The following is a 20,335-nucleotide window of genomic DNA, read 5'->3' as shown; positions in this document are numbered from 1 at the left end:
AGAGAAGGGAAATGCTTCCATCATGGCCATTGCTAACTTTTAAATACACTGCTTGGAAGAGCGCTGTTTGGAAAAGTAGGCATCTTTGGGGTTCTTCAGCTGGTGCGGTGCTAAGAAAAAACTAATGTCCCCTGGAGCATCACCCTTTTGCGAGTATAAGACAGCGAGGAATAACTTCTGAAGGCTTCTAGTGAGAACCCCACAATCTGCGGGAGTCGCTGCCCGGCTGGATGGACTGCCCATAAGCTGAAGTTCTGTACAAGGGGTATGACTGAGGTTTTGTCCTAGTCGATCCCTCCGCTGGACACTGAATTGAGCACTTGACAGTCATGGTCCATGTCCCACTCTCTAAAAATGTCAGAAATGTAACCCAGCTTAAAACAACCTTTAGAGACACGAAGGATGAGGGTACGGGCTGTAGGACATGTAGGCGCACCCTTTACCAGTAATGTTTACCATGACCGTGTCTTACTTCTTCAGTCTCAACCAGGCACTTATAGGGTACAGTCCAGAGCATTAAAGAGGGCATGGGGTGAATGATGTCACAGTAGCTTGTACAACCCAACCAGACATCATCAAAGAAATGTACATTCTGGAAAGCGATTGTTGGTGATTTATGAGGACATACGATTGGGTAAGAAGACAAGTTTCTTTTCTCATCACTGGATGGCCCCTTTAAAAATCCTCCACTGATGAGAGGCCAATGATTTCTGCTGCCCTGTGGAAAGTGACAATTGATAGCTGCCCTCCCATGATATCAGGGCAATGCCTGCTGATTGATGATGTTTGGACAATGGTGCACCAAGCAAGGACCCCCATCCCGCTCTTCGGTATGGAAGGGAGAAGGGTACAGAATACAAACATTGAGGAAGAGTGGAGGAGAACACCCAAAGACCTCGCCACCCCCGCCGTATTGCATGACAGGGAATATTAAACAAATAAACCATGGCCTTTGGCAAGTGAGGGGTCAGACGTATAACCCTCTTGCATTGGACAAGATACAGCGGGCCTGTGACCTCAGTTTCCTCTTGCCTCTGGCACACAGTCTGATCTTTCCCACCCACTTCTTTGGGTACAATGGGTGCAAAGTAAGACCCCTTGCACATGGGCGTGACATGGGGAGGAGTGCAAACAATTAACTACCCCTTCACCTTGGGAAACATGGAGTGTAAATACCTTAGCGGCGTTGGACAAGGCGGTGGGTGCCTACAACGTTGCATTAACTCTTATGCAACCACCTAACTCTTCAACATTATAACTCAGGTAAACATATTGAAAGCAATGAAATCCTGTGTACGCTATGTTTGATGGAGGGGGGAGCAATATGCGGGTCTAGCACAAAAGATAAAAGAACAGCACTTCCCTCGTGTACAATAAGGATAATTTGTAAACTTCACTACATCAACAATGAATACATAATATTGCACACGTAAATACCACACTGCATAATCTATGTTATCACTAGCACTTCAATAATGATTACACATGGATGTAATCACTGCTAAATGTAAAATCTTAAAAAGCCGACGTACGATACTCCATACGCTATCATACAGAGGCATAAAGGGAGGATTTAATAATGCATGATAATATGTCACCTGCATAGCAACAAACCTACAAAACACGTCAGTGTCACACACAAAGGTACGCTCCTGCAATTACACTTTCAGTACAGGAATGGCTCCATAAATTTGCAAATGAAACATTCTTCATTTTCTAACTATTCCCTAGCATATTCCAAGAACTGCTATCATTGTGGTGAGTGTAGCCTCCATTCAGTGAGTAATCCCAGCAGTTGCCAATGAAATGCAGGTTCACATGGGCGTCCTGTGCTGCACGGCATGAGTCTATCCAAATCCCTCCGAGGGGGAGCTCCTGAGTAATTCTCATCGATGGTTGGCCCAAGTGTGGGTGAATAGGTGGCGTGCCCGGGTTCAAACATCGGCATGTCTGTGTGCGACATTTACCAATAGTGGATGGTTGTCTCGTCCACTTCAATCTCCTATAGAGGTACACAAGACTCGGTCTTGGCGCCATGTATAGCCTTGAAAAACTACCACTCAATGTCCTTTTTGGGAGCCCAGGAAGGAGTTATCTTTAGAGTCATGGAATGTAGCAACACCTGTACGTTACTGCACTTGCCAAGTTGCAAAAGCTCTGCCGTTTGCTAGTAACAGGAAGCCCCAAGACCCTGCCACTGTAAGTAAAAACACTGTAACCTGCCTCCCCGCATCCTTTGTTGTTAGATGGCATCGCTACTGTGGATATCATTACATCGTTCCTCCTCAATCACCAGAACAGTTTCCATCTATGCCAATCTGAGCAGCTTCACCGTGCTGAGAAGGCAGCATCTAGAGTTTTGAGAGCAAAGACACCCTGCAGATATAATCCTTGTGTGTTTAACACACTTGACCGGCTGCCACCTAAGTCGAATGTTAGTAACTTGTGAGAGTCATACGACACTGGCAGGTTTTGGAGTCTTATGCCTCATTGATAAATTCACAGAATGTGCACCAAGACTCGCTTTGTGCTCTGGTGATGCAAATATGCTCTGCATACACATGTTTACAGATGCCATGGTACGTGGCAGAGTCTGTCCTGTAATGAGAGCAGCGCGGCAGACCAAGCCTGCATCTCTACCACCTCCATCTCAGGTTTAAGAACAAACTTGGAAACGATTAAGAGAGTGATAGGTCTTTCTCGATTCTGTCCGTTGAGGTGCACGATAAGTCTTAGTTGGTGGAACGATTTCTCTGATAACTACCACGATTACGACTCCTCGATGCTAACTAGTTACGAAGCCCGCAGGATTGTACACTGTCCTCACGAGAGGGTCAAGTTTTCTCCCATATGAGACCGATCACTAAGAGCTCTATTATGTCCTCAGATCTCCGTGGATGGCAAGGCGTCTCTCCTCATCTGGGCCAAACTTTGACATGTGAATGAATTTGGATTATAAATACTAAAACACAATCATATAGACATTGCTGCTCTTCCATATATGAGACATTCTTTGGGAGCAGGGAACTGGATGAATGCAATTAAGTCAGGAGACCTAAAAATGAAAGATTTCTTATTATTATGAAAAAAGAATTAGATAAATATCTAAACACTTTTTTTTAAATGAGTTCTCTGAGTAAAAAAGTTTTTTCTATGTAGCCAAAGGAGACACTCTGGGTGTGTTAATTACTTTCAAGAAAGGCCCGAGAGCACGGCTAGATGGTATCATGTCTCAGTTCGTCATCACCCAGGGGATAATGATTTGTACCACTGGTTTCTTTAGGTGCCACCTCCTCGGTATGAAGTGGAACGCAAAAACAAAGTTTAAGCTGTGTTATTGACATGCATATACAATTATCATAAGTAATGTGTTTTGTAGGGGGAGTTGCAAGGAATCTAAAAAAGAGGTCCTATAATTATATGGCAACCTTCAAGATCCTAGAGCGGATCCAGCGGTGCTGGTGTAAACCGTGGTGAGTGTATGGGATTAAAGCTGTCTGGAACCAGTCAAATCACTTGATATATATACGACAACTAATAGGTAGTAGTGTTCCTTATAAAGGAATAACCGCATACCAGAATGTTAAACAAAATTATGAATTGAAAAAAATATCTTTTCGCCGTTTAGTTTCAATTGTTTACAGTTGAATCGGGGTGCTCAAGGCAAGTTTTGACCTCTACTACCTAGAGACATCGCCAGCATGTAGAACAACATGCATACATTGAAATTTAGAAAAAGCCTGAACAGCACACCCCTGTATATTACATTTTCAGTCCAACATTAATGTAGGTTGATCACTGTATCCAAAAATTGCATGTACTCGTCAGTACAGGTGGGAGACATCAGTTCCATCAATCAATGGTCTCCATTGTCAAAGAATCCAAACCCCTTCAGTTGATTGTCATTTTTTACTGTTAAAACAGAAATCCCAGCACACGATCCAGCCGACACGTGTTTCGTCTCATACTAAGACTTTTTCAAGGCAATTGGTGTGTAACAATCATCCCGGTTGGTACTTGTAGGTAACCCTCAGCAAATCGTCCAGTCGAATCAAAATCACGTTCGGGAAACCATGAATCAGATAATAAAAGACACAGGTATCCTTGAAATGAATCGTAGTTACACATAGAAATGTGAACCCAATGAAAAACAACACGCTTCAATCACGTTATGTCAGTATTCTGTACAACTCCCTGATATGAGTGTACACGCTATCCCAGAACGGTATTACGTATAACCGAACGTTTTGTGTCCCGCGAAAAAATTATATAAAGGCCTTTTGGGAATCTGTATTCTTTAAGAAGCAATGAGCAATGATAGCACAAAATTGGTTGATGACAGGCTTGTTCTGGACAATATGGAAGGAGCATATGACTGTTGCTCGAATCCCAAAATCATGTGTGGACGTCTATCACATATGAAATTGGCAAGAAACGATTCACTTGCTTCAGTGAAGAAGCCCACTGGCTGTTAGTTATGAGGCCAACACACTGAAAGGCCCATCTGAGATCCCCTGGATGGTTCTGGAATATCAGCCATTCAGGAAATAACTAAACAATGTAAGAATTTAAATCGCTTATTTACATATTCATTAATTGACACCATTTCACATAATGTACTTGACTCCCTCATTCCTATGCGACAGGAATTAATTTCTATAATACTTTGAATGAACTTGGGTCTGGAGTTAGACCTTGGTGGTTTTTACTCTGTCTGTCAGTGTGACGGAGACACTATGACCGCCAGCCTGGAGGAAAGAAGGCCCCCATATTTAGAAGCCCCCGCCACCCAACAGTGATTTCTGTGCTTTCAGAGGAACCACCATTGTGTTGGTTTCTCTGAATGCACTGCAGGTTTGATGTGTTTTTGTAGAACAAAATACTAATGGCTGTCACACCCTGTTGGAGACCGCCAGGTTTTTTCTGACGGTGATGGACAGACCAAAATACATCAGATTGTCTGCTCTAAACGGGGCAGGTGATCTGCTGTCCTTGCCGTCATGGCTCTACTCTGTTAGGCCTTTGGAGTAATCATTCCGACAGTGGAGGCACCACCGTCGGAAAGATGATGGTCTGTCCTAGTTTAAAGAGAGCAGGTAGACTGTTAGTTTAGCTGATAGGATAATACCCATTTGTCTACCCTCTCTGCCAAACTCTAAACCATGCCTTAAATATTGATACATATTGATCTGAATGCAATTGATCAAAATTGCTCTTTCACACAGAAAGTACAATTTGTTTGTGGCAATTTTTTTGAACTTGCATTTTGTTTGAATGAGGAAAGGACCCATTACCTAAAACGCCTAGCACCCACACTCGTTCCGTACTTCGTCTACTCTTGGATCACAATGTCCAACAATGAAGTGCACTTGGCCTTTGCATACTTAAGGGTACGCTCAGCTGGTGTCGAGCACATTTTGCACTGCGCCCTATAGCAGGGTGCCCTTGATCTACATCCTCTACAAGGAGGTAAACATTGCCATACAAAGGTCTACTTCGCTTTGCCTGTGCCCTACAATGGTGTACCCATGATCCATAGCCTACAAAGGGACTCATTAAGAGTAACTCCTACTTTCAACGTGCCTAGGAACAGAAGTTACCTGACCCATCAGGAATATAAATAATGCTGGAAAACGACGGGCCCGTTCATTTACCACCAGTAGTACCAGTTACTCAAAGCAGCCAAAATCAATGTGCGAAACCGAGGTCAAAAAGGAGCAATGACCAGCAGGTTTGGATGCATTAAACCTGATTCCCCAGTTATTCACCATTCCAAAGAGGACCCTCACAGTCCAACAAAGAGTGGGATGATTTTCAGCACCCTCGTCCCTCCATCCCCCGGATATATCGTTTCGACCGATAACAGCATCCACCGGAGCAGGCATTACCGTACAGATTAACAGGCACTTGTCCTTCTGTGGCTGCAGGAGCGCAATGGGTTTGGGTTCTCTTTAGGCAGTTAAAAAAAGACAGTATTCCAAATTTCTGCTCAGACGTTTTTGGATATCCTTTACACAAAAAGTACAAAGAGGAAGCGAAACCTTAAACTGTTTCATCTTCTTTTCCAGCTCCACAGCTCTTTCTTCTGTGACCTTGTCTCGCTTTGGGTTTTCAGATCTGAATTAATTGGTACCTGCTCCCCATGGATCGAGGCTTCCAACATCTGCTGTTGTTCCTTTTGTCTCCAGAAGGTCTACTTGATGCCTGTGATTAAGACTGTCGTGTACATAGGACGCGCCTCCTTTGTCCCGCTGAGGGAATTATGCAGCGGAGTGCCGACAGCCCGCGATGCCATTTTTAGTGCCGTCTGAATTAGCTATACACAATCAACCTTAGGCACATGCTTTCAACATTTAGAAACTATGCATTTGATGGCAGGTGCAGATGACTTTTCCATTTCCTTCTCTAGTTTGCGTGACTCCTCCCACTTCATGAACACCACATATAAGGTAATTTAAAATCAAGCGGTGGGGCAAAGCTGGGGACAGTCGATGTTTAGACTTGCATTACTAAAGGTGAATTGCCTTTAGGCTCTCGCGCTGACAGTGCTCTGCGGCCCCACAGACGGGTCATTAACGAAAATACAAATTTAAGACTCAGCCTCCTCCTATGTTGGGATGTAATGACAGCAACAATCCCCTCCCCTTGTAACACATGTACATGTACTAGGGAGGACAAGATGCTGAGTTTTCCTGTTTTGTTTAAAAAATGTGTTCTGGAATATTCTTTACTTTAAGATTGGGTGAAATTCTATGCCAATCAGATTCATGAAATTTGGTATTTCGCATATCTGGTTTAACCGCCTCACATAAATATCTTGCAAGACACAGTCAGGAGATTGGTTCGCACAGAAAATTTCTCACCAATGTTTCTCTGATCAAACCAGTCTCCTGCCGGTATCTTATAAGACTTTTTTTTATGCGAGAGTTGCGTTCAGTTCAAACAGCTGCATGACACACTGGCAAACCACATACCACTAACAAAGCATAAAATTCACAATATTTTGTAGGGGAAACGTATACAATTTCATAAATTCTTTCATGCAGTTTACAAATATTTGCTAATTCAGCTGCCCAGGGCCTCCAAGCCTCAACCGCAACGTTGCTTCGGAGGTCTACAACTTACTCGCATTATGAATGGGACAGAGAAGTTGCTTGGCCCCAGGAGCAGGCTGCAGGGTGTGCCTTCAACAGAAGTCGTCTTCTGGATGAAAACAATAGCCTCAAAGAGGGGTCGGGAAGAAACTTTCTTGCTTTAAAGGATGTAGGACAACTTCAATATGTAGTGGGGAAAGCAAGGGAGGTCTTCGACAGCCTTTAAGAGCTTCATGGAATGTCTCTAGTATTGAAAGAATTTGTCCAAGACTAGTAGATAAGCTCATCCAATCAATATCTCCCAGTTGGCTCCCAACCCTTTGGAGATAGGACATCAGGCTGCAGAGATTTGTGTTCCTTCTCTTCCCGCTGCCCCAAGCATCCCGGAAAGATTTCCAAGAGCAGGGATCTGAGATGACGTGATTAACCCAAAAAAACTGTACTTATACCCTTGACCAGAAACCCTACAGCTGTGTGATGAATACCTTTTTATTTTTACAATGCTGAAATAAGGAAAAGATTGAGAGAAAACCACAAAGCCCACGGTAAAGCAGTAGTTTGAACTTCTGGCGATCTAGCTAAACTCACGAGTTTTAGAAAAGATTGCTTTGGTGTGAAGAGAGCTGAAGAACAAGTCATACAAGATGAACTGCAAGATCATTTTGTCTCTGGCTGATACGGCGGCACTGGGGCAGGGGTGCAGTGAGCTGTGTCAGTGTGCATTCTGCGGTGAGTCCTGCAGACCTAAAGGTCTGGACACAGAAGTGGAGGGTTGAGCTCAGGAAAACAAACATCCACATGTGAGAGTAAGACTTGCCCATGAGACTTGATTCATGATGTGGATTGGGGTAGAGTAGGAAGGACGGCCGATGTCTTGATGAATTAAATACAGCCCACGAGATCTTAACAGTCAGGAGTCATTTCTTACAATCGTCAAGATCATAATGTAAGTTGTGGCTAAAAAACAAATGCCACCTTACGGGAGGTCTACTGTTGACTATTAGCCATTGCAGCCAGGTTATAAAATGGGCAATAAGTCAGTATTCACACAATTAGGTTTTGACCGAGAACCTGAAATAAACCCTCCTAACTAGATGCTTTCCAACATCCACTGACAGAGAGCAGTGTTAGCAAACTGTACCAGCCGTCTTGGAAAAACAGACTGTGTTTATGACCTGCATACATTTTAATTTGTTTAGAGTAAAAGAGATTATTCTTCGTTGTAGGCCATTGTGGACATTTACTCTCCTTGGCCCATAAACACTGGCAAAAACGTGCCCAAACACCAAACAAATTCTCCCCAGACAATAAGTCTGGATGAATGGAATAAGGCAGGTTGGACACCAGGTGACCCATGTGAATCCCTTGAGGTGGAAAATGTTTGCTCCTTTTTTTTTGAAGAGCAAAAGTAGAAAAATATCTTTAAAGCTCACACTTCATTTCTGGGGTTAAACATCGTCACCGGAGGTTTTTGGATGTTTATATGGTATAGTGTGAATGTGATCTTCGGAAATAGTAAACAAACATTTTTCCCCCCAGCCCGACCACACAAACCAACAGTTAAAATGTATCCTACTAGCACTGAAACTTCTAATTCCATTTTGCATTGCCTTCAATTCAGCTAGTGCGTGCCAAGACCCTTCAAGAGTCCTTAGCTCCTGCTACAAGCACTTAACTTTTAACTTGCCTCATCAAGCAAGCGTCCAAGGCTTTATACTGTAAACCCCGACTGTACACCCAAACTCCGCTTGAAGTTGTTCTGAACCACTCAACCGCCCCAATGCAGTCCAGAGCTGACAGAGCCCCCCAGGGTTCCACCACTCCGCCCACAGCTCTCCTGGCCGCTGAAAGTAAGGCTAGTCAGTTTCCCAAATACCAACTCAGTTAATCTGTCTCCAAAAGGAATATGCCATGATGTCTATTACAAGTCAGTTTGAGAACCTAATGAAGAACAACGGCATTAGAGGGATAGAGTGGCAAATTTTAGGATAGCTCCGGAGCAAAAAAACAAATCCTTGGTACAGAAGATGTCAGTGAAAACATTAGATAATGGCCCTACAAACCCTACTGTTTTTAGCTGTATCATAAAATTCCGATAGATCCAGGGCACTTGCGTGGGCCAAACTTATTATAGAACAAACACAAAGCCCATGAGATACAACCTACAAGGTAAAGCCGACTACGGTCCGGTGCATGTACCAGATACCGCGTCTCACCAAAGGCGATTTTCTTTGGTAGCAAACAAAGCCCACTTCTAGCAAAAAGTACCTTTTCAGTGTACTTTCTAAACAGCAATCAGAAACCATTGTATAAGCCCTTCTCTGAAATGGCATATTTTTAGAAAAAGGAGAATTTTCTAAAGATCAAAGACTCGGACCATAAGGAGCTGGAAGTGAGAAATAGACCCTCAAAACACTCTAATTCTTGAAGATCTCAGCTGCTTCCGCCACAAGGAAACTGAAACACTGGGATGAAATGGCGTTCGTGGAGTGAGTGACCAGGTAGGAAATAAAATAACATAAATTGCAGATCTTAGCTCTTTGTGGTCAGTGGTAATAAAAAAAAAGCAGTTCGATAAATGATGCACACACAGTCCTGGTGTCTTTGATAAACACATAAAAGGGTAACCACACTCTTGTACATTTCGTAAAGCATGGCCGGGCTTCAACCGGAGCATGGCTGGCAGGTGCAGAGTGGTTCAGCCCCGTCAAGCCATAACGGAGGTACCACTTGACACATTCTGGGGGCAAAGTATGCATCTATTAGAATGATGCTTATTACACTCCAGCTTTCGACTCAAGGTCAACAAAAACCGGAAAAGCTCACGGGGATGTTTGGAGAGAAGACCTATACCAGATGAAAAAAAAAAAAAAGGTTATGCAGAATTCTCCCCATTATGAAGTTCTATCACTCCCCTTGATTGCAAATCACTCCCATTACACTTGTATGATTTTAAGACCACGCACCGAACCCTCTTGTGCCTCGAAGACTTTTAAGTTTATCCTGTTACATTTTCAGAAAATGCTGCTTCTAAGACGTCCTACTATGAAGACTGAGTTCGAGAGGAGTCAATTTCTCAGCGGCATTCAATACCCATTATTTTCTTCTCTGATATTCGAATGAAGAAGCTAACAATTATCTTGTATGAACTTTGCGTGAGTGCTTAGCTGTGACCTTCCTTACCAGGATGTACGGGCAGATGCTCCTGGATTTTCTGGTCTCGTTTTAACTTAAGCAAGAAGACAACCTGCCGCCATCTATGGAACCATTATGACCATTTCAAACAACTGGAAGATTTGAAGGACTCACCCAAATCTGCAGTTTGATCCTCTTGTCATTCCTGTAAATGGTTTTCACTTTGAAGTCAATCCCCACAGTGCTGACGAAGGCCGGGGTGAAGGAGTCGTCTGCGTATCGGAAGAGGAAAGAGGTTTTTCCCACGCTGCTATTTCCAATAATTAAAATCTTGAACATATAGTCAAAGTTCTGATCAGAAGATTCCTTCTGTCCGTAGCGGGAGTCTGTAGCTGAGGCCATCTGCGGGGGGAGAGGAAATATACAGATGAATTAGGGTATATTAAAAAAGTAAATTCTCTGATGTCAGAAAACCGCTACACATTCAAGAGTTCCTGTATTACAGACTAAATATAAATACCTCAGTACAAGAATGAAGAGACTTTTACATCCCCAAAAGCTAATTTTGCAGATATTTCTTAATAATAATGATTATGGAATTAATGTGTTACGGCACACGGGATGGTCGATCCACGGCTAACTGATTTTGAACTAATTTGTGTAAAACATTCAACTATTTTCCTCACTAAGTGAACAGTCATTTTAAAACAGCTGGTTTGTTTTTTTACTTCCAAACAATTTGAATTATCTATCTAAGCACTTTGCACAGTTCTACTCTCCAAGATCTGCAAGGTCACCTGGAAAATATCCAAATGCTGTCCAAAAAGCTTTTAAAGTGAACTAGAAACTGATTTTATTTCTTAACAAGCTCTGTACCTGAGCAACTTCACTAAAAGTACAATATTTAGGAAGAAACATTTTATCCTTAGAAAAAACGTTGAGATTTCTTTCGTAGTAGTTCCATGCTTGGCCATCTTACTTCCTAAAATGAATACTCAAAAAGAATGTCAACCCTCACACTCCTCAGTTAGGGGAATACCCAGCGTAAGTGGTCCCCTGGATGGAGGACTCAAACGACATTCTGGAATTGAGAGATAGTCTCAGCGGCAGCACAGAACCAGATCAAAGTGTTTTCAAACTCAACTGGATTAAACAAAATCAATAAAAGATCTGCAATTAGGTCACAACAATTCAGATTTAATTAATTTGTAAGGAAAACTGCCTTTTTAAAGATCATTTATCTTTAGGCATTAACTGATTAATTAACCATATTTTGGAACTAATTTTTACACAATGAGTGTAACGCCGAGTTAATTCAAAGATGTCCTCTCCAAGCATTGAGTTTTAACCTGTACGTTTTCTATGGGGCATCGTTCGGCTAGTCTGTCTTTAGTGTTTATGGGGATTGTGTGGTACGTGGTGCTGCCTCCCCCTGGTGCCATGATGTGGAGCGCTTCTGTCACTCCTGGACAGACCCCATGGAGCATTTATTCTGGATGATTGTAACATGCCGGCAGATTGCCCCTCGGTCACTCGCGGATTGTATCTAAAGTGCGCGTGTAATGGTTTGTTTTTCATCTGCACGCCTACAGGTGACTCTTTACAGCATTTACGATTGCTGCTTATATCCAAAGCCTCCATCTCCCCGGGTGAACGCTTTTAGAGCTTTTATTCTAACTCACTTTGAACAGATTCTGTAGAGACCAACTCAATCAAGCGCAAAATTAAATGATTTAATGTTGATATGCTTATATTTGTATTTATTGTACAGTGATTTTAAATCATGTGTAATAAAAATGGCAACTAATTCTTGTTAAGTGCATTTGTTTTTTCTCTCGCTCATCTTCCCGCCATTACAGGCCCAGGTCCCGCTAGCGAAGACAAGAGTCTGCAGAGACTCCAGGCCAGGCGGAGCCTAAATTGATACAAACGAGACTACATTAAGCCCACCCTGACGGTCTTCTGCTGTCTTTCAGTAGGTAGACGTTAGGATTAAATTCAAGGTTTTATGCACTGCTCACAAGGCGTATCGGAACAGGAGCACAGAATATGTGTACAAGCTGGGCCCCCTCTAAACCCCAGGCGGGAACCTCAGACCTGCATCGACCATCCTGATTGATCGTGATTCTACGATAGACTGAAACATTGAGGCAGGTCCCAGGGAGCACAGGGCCCTACACTTGCATACGGTCAAACCTGACTACCACCAGTCCAGGAAACTCCTAGAGAGTGCACTATTCAGACTTGCTTTGTAATTGAACTCCCCCCTGATTAAGGGTTGCAATCGCAATACTAGAGCATTTCTGCAAAGCGGGGCTGGCAGACGGAATTCATGAGCCGAGTGCGAGTGCGTCACTCGTTCACCACGGAATGTGCTCACAGAGGAGCCTGCGGTTCCATTCCAACTCCTAAACCTGGTGTGAGCGGTGCAGTCTCAGGCTAGACGCAATCCAGGCAGGGGTCATATCCAAGAACTGCCCCCTCTCTAACCCATATATAAGTATGGTCATGCAAGGCATTGACTTAGTTATAGACCGTTCCGCTTCCTCGTTTTAGGAGACGGAAAATGGGATATATGCAAAGCAGAGAGAGAGCCCTTAAAGTGGTAAGCTCAGCACGGCACCCATTTCATCAATGTGAGTAGAAGTGAAGGGCCTGTTGATGTTAGCGTGCCATTATCCTTTCATCCACTGGGCTAACGAGAACCATTACTTTTTCTCATCACTACCATATCCACCAACAACACGCCGGTCTCCGGTGACCATTGGCGGGACAATTGATTTGGGCCTAGGCATGAGCACTGCACGCACCTCACGACTAAGCGACCTCAGGAACTAGGCCCCACGGCCTGCTTTAAACAAATCTTATATGATCTCTCTTTCCAACGCCCGCCTCATACCTCAAGGTTCTTTTTATTAAACGACGTTACACTGGTAAAGCCCACAGATAAGGCCTTGGGAGAACAGCATAACACAAGTTTATTTCACAAGCACACGGGCAATAGGACAATGTGTTTAAGCACTATGTTCTAATGACCTGTTGAATGCAGATTAGAATAATGAATGCTGGGGTGCCAGTCTATGATCACAATAAGGGATGATTATTTTACCACCACTTTGAGGGGTATATAAGGCTCTGCAACAGGAGACACACCACTGGAAGGGATGTTTTCTTCAATACAGGAACTTTACAAACAAAATACAGTTACAATTGATTGATATCAAAGGGAAATTTCTAAGTAAATTTTAGGGTATCTGGGAGGTATGGCAGTAAAGTAATAGCAGACAGGTACAAATCAATCAAGCGGAGCGTCGAGAGCGGGCATGGCAGTTGCCATAAACCCATGGCCAGAAGAAAGAACGAGAACAGTGCGCCATACACACACAGACACGCACACAATCGCACTCCTGTTCTCTCATCTGAGATTGCCTAAGATACGTGCACCCTAGAGCCGGCCTAGTCTGCACGTGTTGTGGTGGTCCACCTATCCTACCGCAATCTCAACTAACCAAAGTCACGTGTAAGCTTCAAGCCGCAATGACAACTCACTGCCACCCGTGTCAACTTTATGTTGTAGATCTGGAGCGGGGCGGCATCATGGAGGGTTGAATCCATGTCAAATTTTCTAGATAACCATTGACTTGGCAAAAGAGTTAGACTTGGATTCTGTGCATGGAGATAAACCTCTGGCATGGATCGCGCACTCCTGGACCTACAATGCGCTGAGCGTGCTTACAGACGTATCATGGTGACATAGTAGAACCGTGGTAGATCCATGCAGCCACTCATTTCCCTGCACGTCTCTGTGCCTTGCCTGCACAGCTGCTCATATGCTGAAGTCCTTCTATAAGAGGCAAGCCAGATCCCACAGGCGAGAAATTCAGACAACTTGCAGAGACACAGGCAAAAACACCATACTGTTCACTACACGAGGAATTGCTACAAGTAAAATAACGACCATTAAAGCAACTCTGAAACCACCCGCGCATTATTGCCAACAAAAGGCCTACGTGCACAACTCAATCCCTCTATGACTAAACAGGAGCCAACTTTTATTCACAACCGACCTGTAAGGTTGCAGTTTCCCCGCAAGCGGTGGAGCAGAGGCGCTCTTTCATGGACTCTACAATCGGCTCTAATGATGTACAAAACCGTCACTGATAGTCCCAAGAGAGGATATCAGGGAATTATAACTACTAGCAGTAAAGCTATTTCCCTGCTGAGGTACACAACAAAAGATGCAGAGAACACAGGGGTTTTCAGGACCACCAGGATCTGAAGAATGTGGTCTGACATCAAAGCTGAGGGGGGCTGAGGAGGACTCCCTTGTGCTACTGAGGATGGTCATCAGACATGCTGTAGATGTTATACCTCTTATTGTGGACGAAACACTGACCTACAAAAAACTTTCATTCACGTCATCGTCAAGGTAAGTATGGACCAGCAATTCTTCACTACACATAACCTCATGATTTAGCGAGGAGGTTGATATACTGAATGTGACATTTCTACCAGCAAGAAGGTTCCGCCTCTGTGGTATGGCAAACTCTGCAACCGAGGTACCACCTACAGAGGATCATAAACCCTGAGGCTAAGATACCGCCTCTAAACATCACAAGCTCCGCAACCAAGATACCACCTCATAAGTACCACGAACCCGCCAACTCAGATACCGCCTCCAAAGTACCACAAACCCCGCAACTCAGATACCGCCTCTAAACATCACAAGTTCCACAACCAAGATACCACCTCATAAGTACCAGAAACCTGCCAACTCAGATACTGCCTCCAAAGTACCACAAACCCCACAACTCAGATACCGCCTCCAAAGTACCACAAACCCCGCAACTCAGATACCGCCTCTAAACATCACAAGTTCCGCAACCAAGATACCACCTCATAAGTACCACAAACCCGCCAACTCAGATACCGCCTCCAAAGTACCACAAACCCCACAACTCAGATACCGCCTCTAAAGTACCACAATCCCGCCAACTCAGATACCGCTTCCAAAGTACCACAAACCCCTCCACTCAGAAACCGCCTCTAAAGTACCACAAACTCAGCAACTCAGATACCACCTCTAAAGTACCACAAACTCAGCAACCGCCTCTAAAGTACCACAAACACAGCAACTCAGATACCGCCTCTAAAGTACTACAAACTCAGCAACTCAGATACCGCCTCTAAAGTACCACAAACCCCACAACTCAGATACCGCCTCTAAAGTACCACAAACTCAGCAACTCAGATACCGCCTCCAAAGTACCACAAACTCAACAACTCAGATACCGCCTCTAAAGTACCACAAACTCAGCAACTCAGATACCGCCTCTAAAGTACCACAAACTCAGCAACCGCCTCTAAAGTACCACAAACACAGCAACTCAGATACCGCCTCTAAAGTACCACAAACTCAGCAACTCAGATACCGCCTCTAAAGTACCACAAACCCCACAACTCAGATACCGCCTCTAAAGTACCACAAACTCAGCAACTCAGATACCGCCTCTAAACATCACAAGTTCCGCAACCAAGATACCACCTCATAAGTACCACAAACCCGCCAACTCAGATACCGCCTGCAAAGTACCACAAACCCCGCAACTCAGATACCGCCTCCAAAGTACCACAAACTCAGCAACTCAGATACCACCTCTAAAGTACCACAAACTCAGCAACTCAGATACCGCCTCTAACGTACCACAAACTCAGCAACTCAGATACCACCTCTAAAGTACCACAAACTCAGCAACTCAGATACCGCCTCTAAAGTACCACAAACTCAGCAACTCAGATACCGCCTCTAAAGTACCACAAACCCAGCAACTCAGATACCGCCTCCAAAGTACCACAAACTCAGCAACTCAGATACCGCCTCTAAAGTACCACAAACTCAGCAACCGCCTCTAAAGTACCACAAACACAGCAACTCAGATACCGCCTCTAAAGTACCACAAACTCAGCAACTCAGATACCGCCTCTAAAGTACCACAAACCCCACAACTCAGATACCGCCTCTAAAGTACCACAAACTCAGCAACTCAGATACCGCCTCTAAACATCACAAGTTCCGCAACCAAGATACCACCTCATAAGTACCACAAACCCGCCAACTCAGATACCGCCTCCAAAGTACCACAAACCCCGCAACTCAGATACCGCCTCCAAAGTACCACAAACTCAACAACTCAGATACCGCCTCTAAAGTACCACAAACTCAGCAACTCAGATACCGCCTCTAACATACCACAAACCCCGAAACCAGGATACCACCTCCAAATATCGCGATCCCCCATTTGGACAGAGAAATAAAAAAGGGTGTCGGGCCAGTTCTGCACAGCTGCAGAAAGACAATAAATGAAAACACAATCATTGCATATGTCTGGAGGTAACACAATGTCAGTGGGTTAAGGATGAAAGATTTCAGCATTTGCATAATTCATGCTAAAGCATCAGTGCCCATGGACTCTCATGTTATTGTCGCCTACAGATCCTTTTCCAAAGTCTCTATGTGATTAAAAAAAATACACCTTATGTGTATATGTGCTCTCCAAATGTATATTTTAAAATATGTTTTGCAAAGATTAGAAATATACATTTAGTATGGATGAAAGCTCCAGGTCTGAGCTCCAATTAAAACATATAAAACGTGCAGAGCGCCCCCAATTTGGGAACACATTTTCCAGGACTCTTTCTTGCCTTAGAATTATCTTTCGTGCTGAATAAAGCATAACGAGCTTTTATATCCAGCACAGGTCAAACCAGCTTACAAAATGGAAAGCATTAATAATTGATACCGGCTGAAAAAAAGCATCAGCGAGTTATTTTTGTCCGACCTCTGAATCTGCTCATGGAAACCTCACACCCACCATCACCAAGTGCCTTCAGAGAGCTGTGCCCACCTGCATACCGCAAGGTCAGACAGGAATAACTACAGCGTCCAGTAGGATAGCTCCAGAGGTTAACGCGTCTGCTGAAAAATTCAATGAACAACATGCGAGAACGAGGCTTGGATCCGGGCAGGATACTCTCACCCTTGCATCCTTTTAAGGCTTCGAGGTCATGCACTAATCGCTCCAGGCTCTGATGAGATAACTCGGTGGGTTAAGGCACCTGCTGCAGAAACCTGCCTGATGTGAGAATGTTGCAGCTTGAAGTAAAGTAACACATTTCGACTGTTAAGAGCTGGCAGGTAGGGCGCATGTGATGCTGAGCTTAAGGTGTCCAATCGGAGGGGCGGGTTCACAGGGAGGAGGATGAAATCCTCATGGCAGGCATCAATCTCCAGATTGGTGGGGCGGGACCCTTGGGAAACCAATGGCTGGAAGGGACAGTACTAGGCTGGCTCAAGACCCCAGTGGACAGCTAGTGTCTTGACTCCTATGGCCCTATGGTCTTGAGTCCACCCATTTATTTCTGAAATCAGCCTCATGCCACCAACACACAGGGAGCATTCGCAGTTTCGGATATGCCAAGTCGAGCCTAGAGGTCTCCCTGCTCCACCACAGGTCTCGTACACCCTCGTCTGCTCTTCATTGCCGAACTGTATGCAATGTGAGGGCAAAACATTTCCTTCATCATCTGTAGTGACCCATGGGTTCTCTGTGCCACACGTGAACGATTCGGTCACTTACGGAGCAAATCCCAACTGAAAATGAGCCATTAGCAAAGTACGGGTAACTCGCCAACCTTCTGGTCAACATGGCCAGTTCAAGGTCAAGACAAGAGCAGTCAACTTCCTGGAGTGCCACAAATATCAGTGACTCCAGACTGACCCTGGAATCAAGAACTGTAGCTCAACTATTAGGCCAAATAATATCACACAACATAACAAAGAGTCAACTGACGTGTCAAAATTCCATCCGCTGACCGTGCTGGCAAGAACATGCTAAGATCTGCCAAATTCACACTTAAATGGTCCACGTTACAAAGTTATTTGTGCATCTCAGTTAATCTTGTCTGCATGGACACCATCATTTATGAGTGCAAAGTGACTTCAGAATCCACAAAAGTTACACTCGTAAAATGATTTACTTACACAGAGGTTTTCATTGAGAAAATCTCTTCCAAGGCGTTGGCATTCCAAGAGGTTTACTCCTGAAAACGGCAGGAAAAAGCACTTTCCAGGGTGGCAAGGAAAAGTCAACAACCAAATTTGGGGACGGTGTACTGGAAGACACTTCTACACGGGGACAAGTATTGTGTCTACAGAGAAGTAAAAACATATAAGTGTATATTGAGAGAAGACTTTTCCAAGACTACACTGAAAAGCTGAGACCGGCACTGACACCTAGGCATAACTGCGAATATTCGGCACATTCTTCAAAGTCACAAATAGGCGACCATGCAAGGGTTCGAATGTATGATGCTATCTATGAACTGGGCCCAGTGTATCAGAGCAATCAGCGCAAGGGTTATGCCCCCTCTAGTCCACCTCCGTACCCCTCGCAATTAGAAAACTCCTGGACCACTCCTGCTGATATCACCTCATTGTCCAAGTCGGACCTAAAATGTGCTTACTTGCGTTTTATTGCTATATCACATCTTCACACTTCTGGGGTTGGTTCCCTTACTCCATCTTGTTTGGAGTTTAAAGTGAACTACCATCTGGAGGAGTTTTGGACGCGATTGCACCTTCCCAAGCAAAGAATTTATATCTCAAATTTCGTACAGGAACTCTGCCCCTTGCTCATTTACATCCAAATGGAAACGCCATCTTGATGACCGTGACCGATTCGGTCCATTTTACCCGCAAGAGGTGGAATCATCTGAGCATGTTTTGTTTTTAAAATTTTAATCTCCGATCCCTTGAGCTCTACTTGCAGGGAATGTCTTTGTTTTTTTTTTACGAAGCACGAATGAATGTACAGTTGTATTTATTGTTTAAAATATTTTTCTGTATTGTATTTTAAACAGGTTTTATGGCCGAAAAAAAGATATTGGATTGATTGAAACTCCTTTTCTTAGAGATATAAACTTTGCTTGCACCCTGTGTTTCCATGGGTACCATTCGTCCAATCCATATGCGTTTAACCATTCTTCACCGTGTACTTTCGGTGAGTGCATAAAAGGCCTTGGCTGGGCATCGTTCAGGAAGTGGTTGTTTCGGGAGTTATTGGTCATCAAATCATTGCTTTGTGGTCTACGCTGCTCAGTGCGTACCCAGGGACGTGGTTGACATTTCCACCTTTGTGCAGGCGTCTTTAGGTCTCATGAGGGCAAGGGCGAGACATGGTCAGTCAAGCACCCTCTCTCAATTGTTGAGTCACTTAAATCCGTAGATTGACCTGATCTACCCTAATGCAGGTAAACCGTGGCCATTTCATGTCCCGTTACGCATGTGCGTTCTGTTGCACCCAGTTGATGAATAACGAAAACACAGGCTGTTGGCCCCTCCCCCAACAAGAATGTGACGCCTTAAAAGTTCATAAGATTAGGGCACTAGTTACTATTTTGAGGATGTGAACACAACAATAGGGCCTGAATCTCATAGTCGGAAAATTCTGACCAATGTCAAACCCCTATTTCAGAAAGGGGGGGTTCAGAGCTGTGCACACATTTTCAACCTGGTAAGCACTTGGTGCAATAAAGTTTGCGCCCCCTAATAAATCTAAATTTGGCAACCATGCCAGAATTTGAAAGGCAAGAGAAAAGCCTGGCTATTTATCCGGACATGGAGTTCTTGGTGTGGTAAACACCAAACTGCACATGCCCATGGGAAGGTACTCACAATAGGTGCCATTTCTTGCAGGCTATAACTTCTGAGGCAAAGCAATCGGATTTTATCCGGTGTGATGCAATAGACTCTCCAAATGAGGCCAAGGTTGTCTTTTTAACTTGACAAACCGACCTATGATGGATTTATTCAATTTAAGAAAATAAACCGTGATTATGGATGACATTAACATAAGGGGAGCAAGCAATTAAGTCCAAAACCGCCACGTGGCAGAAGATTTCCCGCCAGTAGCTGAGGCTTTCGGGTAGTCCGTGCCCACCAGGTTTACCCATATATTTGATGTGCCTCGTCACGGTTCACGAGGCTCGCGGCCACGGGTTCCATCCAGAGCAGAAGACATCACAGGACCAGCGGGGGCGGGGGGGGG

The 20,335-nt window shown here is 44.2% G+C and overlaps 1 protein-coding gene across 1 annotated transcript in view; it reads right to left on the bottom strand.

The window, feature by feature from the left end:
- Positions 1–20,335, bottom strand: part of RAB3A (RAB3A, member RAS oncogene family) — a 121,320-nt gene that overhangs the window by 69,127 nt on the left and 31,858 nt on the right. Inside the window, exon 2 of the mRNA XM_085639897.1 lies at positions 10,404–10,631. Coding sequence (XP_085496023.1) covers positions 10,404–10,631 — 228 coding nt within the window. The remainder of the gene's footprint in view (positions 1–10,403; positions 10,632–20,335) is intronic.

The sequence above is a fragment of the Triturus cristatus genome, chromosome 12 (genome assembly GCF_964204655.1).
Source record: "Triturus cristatus chromosome 12, aTriCri1.1, whole genome shotgun sequence".
Classification (NCBI taxonomy): domain Eukaryota; kingdom Metazoa; phylum Chordata; class Amphibia; order Caudata; family Salamandridae; genus Triturus; species Triturus cristatus.
Note: the sequence above shows the minus strand (reverse complement) of the source record. Positions and strands in the feature narration are given on the sequence as shown.